This window comes from Impatiens glandulifera, chromosome 4 (genome assembly GCF_907164915.1).
Source record: "Impatiens glandulifera chromosome 4, dImpGla2.1, whole genome shotgun sequence".
Classification (NCBI taxonomy): domain Eukaryota; kingdom Viridiplantae; phylum Streptophyta; class Magnoliopsida; order Ericales; family Balsaminaceae; genus Impatiens; species Impatiens glandulifera.
In genome coordinates, this window is record NC_061865.1 from 39,768,741 (window position 1) to 39,777,041 (window position 8,301).

The following is an 8,301-nucleotide window of genomic DNA, read 5'->3' on the forward strand; positions in this document are numbered from 1 at the left end:
GAGCGAAGAGCATCAATTTCTTCTTGCATGGCAGCAAGCCACTAAGGAAGCTTAACAGCAGACTTGAAGCCACAGGGCTCAGAGTTGACCACAAGAGCTGAGAGAATGGCAGAAGATGTTAAATCAACTGAATAACGTGGTTAGTATTATCTATTAATTACCTAAGAGTATATTCAGTGTTGTAAGTTGACCAGAACGTTGTCTGTTCAACAAAGTGTGATAGCTAGAAGGAATGTGATGTAAGAAATGTCCCACATGTTGTACCTCATTATATCGAAGTGATATCATGGTATGATGTTGTGAATGGGATAGTCATCCGCAATAGGATAAGTAGGACTCACTTTGGTTAGCCTTTCTTCCTAAAGAAACACAAAGGAAAAATATGTGATAAAATTGTAAGGAAAGAAACTAATCTTATCCAACATCCAAAGATAGAGAAGTAGAGATGATCCACTTCGAGAATAAGAAAACGAACTAGAAGGATAGTCATTAAGAACAAGGAGACTTTCAGAGAGCACAAAACTAACTAATTCGCTAGAACATTTTTCCATAGCATATACAACCTTGATGAGTCGTACAAACAAGTGTCTACATTTTGACAAAAACAATAGGAAGTGGGTCAATAGCACTAGCATAGTGCGTCGAAGCTGTACATCACTCTTATTTGCACCTCTGGTATGTCGAACGACATTATCGACCTTGTGTAGATCAGGAAATCTACTAGCAACGATCACTAGCGAATTATACTTATTGCAACCAAAGAAATTCTAGAGAAGTTTTGTGACTGCCGAATAGTGGGGTACCAGATGCGTGAGCTCAATAGATCGCAATATGAAGATTGCTTGAAAATCCTATATCGTAGGGCAGAATTGTCTATCTCCAATGATGAAAGCACGCACACTTGGGCTCCATCGACTTTTCATGTGTATCATTATACCTTCGTCAATCGACGTATGAATGAGAGAAAATATATAATTCACACTAGAGTGTTCAAATGCCTCTAAATCCTCAAAGAAGTAATTAACATAGTGGTCCAAATGATTCTCCGACAAGACCAACATTTTCATAAAAAATTAAAACAAAAGTTCTATTAGTTTTTATTTTTTTTAAGAAATATTTAAGAATTTCTTTACTTTTGGGCATGTATTTCTTTTAATAATGCATGCATCTAACAAGGTTAACTCGTGGAAGAAATGAGACTGGAGATCATATGGACAGTATTGTCCTAATGTGTGGATGTACCTAATGTTTGAGGATATATCCTACGCATTTAAGCCTGTCTTTTAAGGAGTAGTTTCTCAACCTTTGTCCACACATATTCGACATAAAAAGGAAATTAGGCATGCATGTGAGTTAATAGTGTTTACCCAAACACTTTTGTCTACAAAACTCATCAATCAAAAGTCGATATGCATTTTGGGGTTATATCCCCATGTAAACAAGCAAACAAGAAAATGTGAACAAAGAATTCAACTCACATATATATACAAAGGATGCATACCTATTTCCTTAAATTATGTCTATAATTTCGTACAAAATGCATATAATTACGTCTAAAATATTCAACCAAATAATACAGCTAATAAGTACCACTAGTACTATTCGAGAAGTTTTTTAAAAGTTATTTACCACTAAATTTATATGAACCTTCACCATTTTAGTTACAATATCATTTTTAAAATGAAATATCAATCTTGATACTCAAACATAAATAAGACATATATGTACATTATTATATATCCTCAAAATATTTTTACTGAGATTAATGAAGATGTGCATACTATATAATATAATTATATATAAATATATATAAATATATATAAATATATTATAACTATTATTATTAAAATAATGACTTAGTATATTAAGGAAAGCCTCGTCCTAAGGATGTAGAAGTTGCAGCCCAACAATCTGCTGCATTATTTGGACTAGTTTCAATATAGTGAGTGCATGATAGAGGAACCAAACACAACCCTCTACTCCTCATGTTCTTACCATCTTCATCCTATATATTAAGAATTACACAAATCAACATTAATTTAATTACATTTTATTCCTAAACTATATGTATAAATATATATATACCTGTTTAGAAGCCTCTCTCCCTTTAAGACAACTTCTGTTCATTGGCTACAATTATTAAAGATTATGAGTGTCATACAGGATTTAGATTTGATTTAATCATTAAGGGTCTAATAAGAGATAATAAAAGATCACAACAAAAAATAATTGAAGTATTTAAAAATATATAAAACTAAAAGAGCCAGACACAAACACGTCTATCCTTTAGTTGAACTTCATTTTAAATTCTCTGCTTTATTTTGTTTAAAACTTTATGAATATAAATTAATTAAGTTATTAAAAATGCGGATGGATCCAATAAAGCTTACCTGACCAGAGTCCTCAGGAATTACACAATGCCCGATGTGTCCTTCAATCTGAATAAAAGATATATTATAATCATCAACATAATAATTTATTATAAAAATGAATCTATTTTATTAAGAGAATCCTTATTTAGTTTTAAATTTCTTTTAGTACACAATTTTCAATTTTAAAATACCAAATAAGTTACTCTGATATAACATCTAACTTGTAAATTGAAGTTTTTGGTTAAGATTTACTCTTGTATAGAGTTAAACCATGACTATTATCTTATCACTAAGTTATTTTTTTCTGTTATTATTATGCTAATACGAAAGAGAAATGATAGAGAGCACGACTTTGGGGAGCTACTCGTACAGAGAAAGTAACATCGCTGTTATACGAAAGTGACATCGCTGTTATACAAAAAAGACCTCGTCCCTTTCGTATAACAACGAAGTCTCTTTTGTATAACAACGAAGTCACTTTCGTATAACAGTGATGTCACTTTCGCTGTACGAGTCGCTCCCCCAAAGTCGTGCTCCCAATCATTTTTCAAACGATAATAGATTAATAATTATTATGAGTAAAGGAAATTAGTGTTCTCTAATTATTGTGCTAATATATATTCTACAAACAAACAAAAAAATAGTGGTGACCGCATATTGGCTGTAATAAACCCCTCAAATTGTGAAAGATCAAATCATGTGGCCTCTCCAAATGACTAAGTCAAATTGAAGTTATGAATCCAATTAACATATCACAGACACACAATACATGACCTAGACAAAGAACTCCCAGTTATCGTGTGCTTTCAAACTTATCAAACACATATGTATCACTTTTTTATGGTTGGTTGAATCCATGTATTCGTTAGCAATAAGAAATGAACATAATATTTGTCCCATTGATCAACATACCATTTGGTTATCGGAACTCATTGAGGAAAGAGCATAATTCAACCTATTAACCATAATCATCTTATAAAATGATAAGATAGATTTAATCGGACAACTTTTTTCTATCTCAACCACGAAGGGATATGGTAGTAAAAAGAATGAGGGTGGAGTTCCAACTCTTTTTGGAATGATAAACATAAAGTGATCTATCACCTTGTAATATCCTTTTTCAAGGAAATGTCAAGATCTTTTATAGAATTCCAAAGAAAACTCGGTAGGACATAATGTCTTATCCTCATCACACTCTGTCAAAGTTTTCAAACCTAATCAATAGTAAAGGAGACTCACGATACATACTATGAGTAGCGGATATGGATGAGAACTCGATGTCATCGATCCCAAGGACAATGGTTCCCCTCAACGTTGCCTTGAGGATACTATGAAAGTATTATATGGATCCATGTCTTCTCTACTCAGGCCCAATTTTCTTTTTTCTTGTACAAAGATAATAGGCTATTGGTTGAGCAACCATCTTATTGCTTGGAAGAAGTCTCCCCTCTTAGAAAATGTCATGCGCAGTAAAAGTTCTTAAGACAACTTTTAATTCATTCATCTTAGAGAACAACTACAATTATTGAACAAGTATTTGTTCCAATTTCCAAATCTACAATTAATAACATAAACCAAATAAGAGTAATTCCTAAGACACTTAGTGGTGATCTAATTACCCACTAAATGGAAAATGTGGATTCTTAGACACTTAGTGGTGATCTAATTCCGAGGTGGGTAAAAGTAATGGTTTTCTCGGTTGTTGTTTTACTCCAACAATGAATACTCATATTTTTGTTGGTCTTAATATAAAAATATGAGATTTTTCGTTGGTGTTTTTCTTAAGCAACAAACTGTCATTCTTTTTTGTTATGATGTATTCTTTTTTCAAGTGTTGTTTTAACCATTATTCTATGTCCATGAGATTCTACCTTCTTCGTTAGTTTTTTAGGAAACACACTATCATCCCGTCGTTGGATGAATCTCAAGACTCACAAGTAACTTGGAGTTTCTTTTCGTTTGTTGTTTCACCCCAGTATTTAATACTCATGTGATTCTACTTTCTTTGCTGGTTATTTTTAGTCAGCACACTATCATCATATTATTGAATAGATCTCAACACTCAAGAGTTTGTGAAGTTTGAAGAACACAATATCAATATATTACAATCTCATATTCAATCTCCAATTGTTCAAATATTTTTTATCTTATGTTCGAAAAGGGTTGTTAAAATATAAGATAAATATATGTAAGATATATATTATCACAATATTATAAATTGTGATAATATCAATATTATATTAGTTTTCTTATAAGTTTATTTTAATGTCTATACAATAAACATAACATATGTAACCAAAACAATATCATTCAAATAAAACCTTCACTCTTTTCTAACCAACTCAATAATATTTTAACGTTAAAAATTGATTGTAGCTCTTTTTTTGTTTGCATATGTTGTTACAAGTGCATTTTATATATCCTTGATGAATTTGAGTTAATTGCATTATTCAAGCGATGACACTTTATATATCCTTGATGAATTTGAGTTAATTGCATTATTCAAGCGATCAGTGTCAATAAGTTGAGAATATAATTTCAGCACCGCTTCTCTTAGAATTCATAATTGAGAATATATTTTCTAACATATCTCAACACCAATTCTCTTGAATTCTTAGTTGAGAATATATTCTCTAACATACAAATATTGTTCATAGAATTCTTATTTTTTCCCTTTAGATTGTTTGCAAATATGAACTTTGAAGAATATATTTTGAGACATGATATCACTTTCATTAAGAAAATGTGTTTTATAAAACTCTTGCCTTTACAACAAAACTCTGAAACACTCTAAAAATGAGTGTGTTATGCCAAATAGGATGTATCATCTATTTGTAGGGATGAAATGATTGGTTCAATAGACATGTCTATTCTATTCAATAGACACAAATATTCATTCACAATATATATGTGGGTCCATTCATTTGCAGTAGGTGCATCCCATTCATTAGAATAGACGCATCAATTCTTTTGTAAAAGAAATGCCATTCATTCTTGGACACATCTATTTAACGCAAATCATTCATTATTTGGCATCCACTAACCAAATGGCCGACTCCCAAAGAGGAGAAACACCATGAAAATCCCATTTAAACATTCTCTATCGATCTTTTTGCTCTCACTCATGCACCATCTCTCATTGCATCAAGCAATGTTATATACTTATACTTGATTAAAGGAAAAGTAGTGGTGACATGGGACACTGGTAAAAAAAAATGACCTTTACCGACAGATTTTATCGAAGGTTTTATAAAACTCTCCTAATTGATCCCGAGAGGAACAAATCTTTCGTTAGGTCTTGTTTGAAAGATTGTTATTGTTAAATAATTTTGTTCATTTTGGGAAATAAAAATAAATCAAAATTTTAAATATGAAATAAAATAAGAATTTGTTTAAAAAAAGATAATATATATAAAAGACGAGATGATAGATTATTTGAGATAAATCCCAAATATCGCAAAACCTGTTCGAATTGGGTTATGGGATTATAATCTCAATTATAATTCACCCCTACATTTATACCATTATTAATTTCTCATTATATATATTTATATACAATTAAATTAATTTAGTTTTAGTATTGGGGATAAAGAAAGACTATACCGAATGTTGTTGATTTCTGAGATATGGGGAACTAAGAGCCTACATTCAAAAACAAAAAGGAGATTATCAAAGAATAACTACAATGACTTTAAAGAATTAACATATCTGAAAAAGTATGATCTAAATGAAACATTAGTTCACCATTCATGAATTGCAGACTGTTATTATACCTCAATCTGACTATGCAAAAATCTGATGTACCCAATGGCCTCAGTAAGGACTGAAGCTGTGTCAGTCTGCAAAACATAAAGAAAATCATTAAAACCCAAAAGCTCCCATAATCTTTCTCCTACATAGATGGTGTCCTAGATTAATTTACTTAAAATTGTTTGAATTTTTTTTCAAATAATTTCATATGGGTTTAATTACTTATTGAAGATTTTGCTAGTTAAAAAAGGTAAATAAGTGGAATGATGTTTAGCTAGCTTACCTTTCCAAAGGGAGAAACAATTTGGTGAAGGGCATTTATCCTGTCCCCTAGTTTCTCCTTTCTGATCTGGGAAAAAAGGAAATTATCACGTTGTATATGATTTTTCAATTTTTTCTTCTAATAATTTTTTTAAACGAAGAAGATAATAATGTACAGACAATAAATTTTGTACCTTTAGCGACGGTTGGTTTGAAGATTGTACCTTGGCTTTCTTAGGAGCTCCACCATTAGTTATGCTGTCACAATGCTATTTAGAGAAACCAAAAATAAAATAAGAAGAAAATAACAATTTTATAAATATGCACAAGCATGGAAAAAGGTAATCTTAATCATAATTACTTATTAGAAATAGTCATACACATGTTCATATAGCCATCTTAATTTTACCTCGGATGTTGACTTAATTAGTTCCGAGGAAGGAATCCTCAATTCGGATTTTGTGTTTGGGAAATCATGTAGATTTGTTTTTGAACTTGTGACGCAAGAAGTAATCAAAGGCCAAGTTGGGATATTGTTATTGACCATTTGAGACCAAGAAGAAGGAAGTGTTGTAGAACTTGAACTAGAACAAGAACTAGATCGGAATTCTTGAGCTACCGTCTCCTCTTGCTTTACATCACCAGCATGACCCCTTAAACATTCGCCCAAGCTTTCGTACTCAAAATTGTCAAAACTCTTCGGTGAATTCTTATCTTCATCGCTGGCCAAAACCCCCCTATAATTTTGGAATCCAATAAATTGTAAAGTTAAATAATAAGAGTATGACCAAATTAAGGACAAGAAATTTAATTATATCCTATGCTAGTTGCATATATAAAAACCTTTGCACAAATATCAAAACTTTAAAACAACCAAAAACAATGAGCAGAAAGAGTAGATAATATTGGGGAAAAAATGAAATATAATAAATATAAGTATAGAACAGATGTGGGGAAGAGAGAAGTGATGTTTACATTAGAAGCTGGCTCCATGATTGTGGGAACTCTTGAGTATCAACCATGGAAGATTCAACTAGATGTTGTTGAGAATTGGAAAAGACTGGATAGAAGGAAGTTGGAATGCTATTATTATTATTATTATTATTATTATTACTAATCATGCTCCACCAGCTACCAGGATTTCCTGCCATCATTAATTCTTCTACCACCACATGAAGTGCTCTATTTCTATCTACAGAACCCACATCAACTCATGTTAGCTTTCAGCCATTCACTAACAACCAAAAAAAATACCATACTCTGTCTTTCCTAATGAATGCACCCAAACAAGGCTGATGAAGCTTTCAGGACTATGTTTGCTTTGTCAGATAAGGGTGAATGAAACCCATCATGTCAACATCAACAAAGTATTCTCACAGTAATCTATTGTTGGGTGGAGAAAGCTTTTTATTCCTTTTTCTTTTTATATTTTTTAATATTTATAAGCTTTTTCCATTTCTTTAGATTAAATTTGTTCCTTTTTATTTATTTATATTCTTGTGTAACTTTATTAATTATAATGTTGGGGCAACAAAAAGATGATTGTGTTTTCTTCATGACACTCCAATTTTTAATATATATTAAATAGGAGGTGGTGTTCTGTTGAGTATTTTCTTATCTAGAGACTAGTGATGGGTAATTAATTAAGGCTGGTTTAGGTTCTTATGCTCATAATTGTGATAATGTTTTCTTATGGATAGTGCTCTCTTTATTCAACCAATAATTGGATTATATTATGGATATAAAATCATGCCCACCGTAATCATTCTTTTTTAGGAACTCTATTTTCATTTGAGTGTATCCAATAATCAAGAATTCAAGATCACGATGCCGCATCTCTTTCTTGAAGAAACTCTTATAAGACTGGTCATTCAACTTTGTTGGATGTTGGTTTTTTGTTTACGAAGTTTTTGGTGTT

The 8,301-nt window shown here is 31.3% G+C and overlaps 1 protein-coding gene and 1 long non-coding RNA gene across 2 annotated transcripts; both read right to left on the bottom strand.

Moving 5' to 3' along the window:
• Positions 1 to 1,681: 1,681 nt before the first annotated feature.
• LOC124937088 lies at positions 1,682 to 2,137 on the bottom strand. Its single transcript, XR_007099220.1, has 2 exons — positions 2,086 to 2,137; positions 1,682 to 2,005 (listed from the first exon to the last, which is right to left on the bottom strand). It is a non-coding gene; the product is annotated as an uncharacterized LOC124937088 (long non-coding RNA).
• A 47-nt stretch (positions 2,138 to 2,184) lies between these two features.
• Positions 2,185 to 7,652, bottom strand: LOC124935116 (transcription factor bHLH68-like). The gene is made up of 9 exons (XM_047475574.1): positions 7,643 to 7,652; positions 7,359 to 7,575; positions 6,793 to 7,120; positions 6,578 to 6,652; positions 6,406 to 6,471; positions 6,146 to 6,211; positions 5,976 to 6,014; positions 2,369 to 2,438; positions 2,185 to 2,192 (listed from the first exon to the last, which is right to left on the bottom strand). Exons 2-9 carry the CDS (start codon positions 7,535 to 7,537, stop codon positions 2,185 to 2,187), a joined length of 831 nt encoding a protein of 276 aa, XP_047331530.1. The 5' UTR covers positions 7,538 to 7,575; positions 7,643 to 7,652.
• Positions 7,653 to 8,301: the final 649 nt, after the last annotated feature.

What these genes read in the sequence shown, in the direction of transcription:
- LOC124935116 (XM_047475574.1), bottom strand. Translation starts at nt 7,537, where the DNA reads ATGATGGCAGGAAATCCTGGTAGCTGGTGGAGCATGATTAGTAATAAT. An exon ending in CAAACCAACCGTCGCTAAAG is followed by an intron (nt 6,472 to 6,577) that starts GTACAAAATTTA and finishes CTTTTTTCCCAG; the next exon opens with ATCAGAAAGGAGAAACTAGG. An exon ending in TCAGAAATCAACAACATTCG is followed by an intron (nt 2,439 to 5,975) that starts GTATAGTCTTTC and finishes TCTTTTATTCAG; the next exon opens with ATTGAAGGACACATCGGGCA.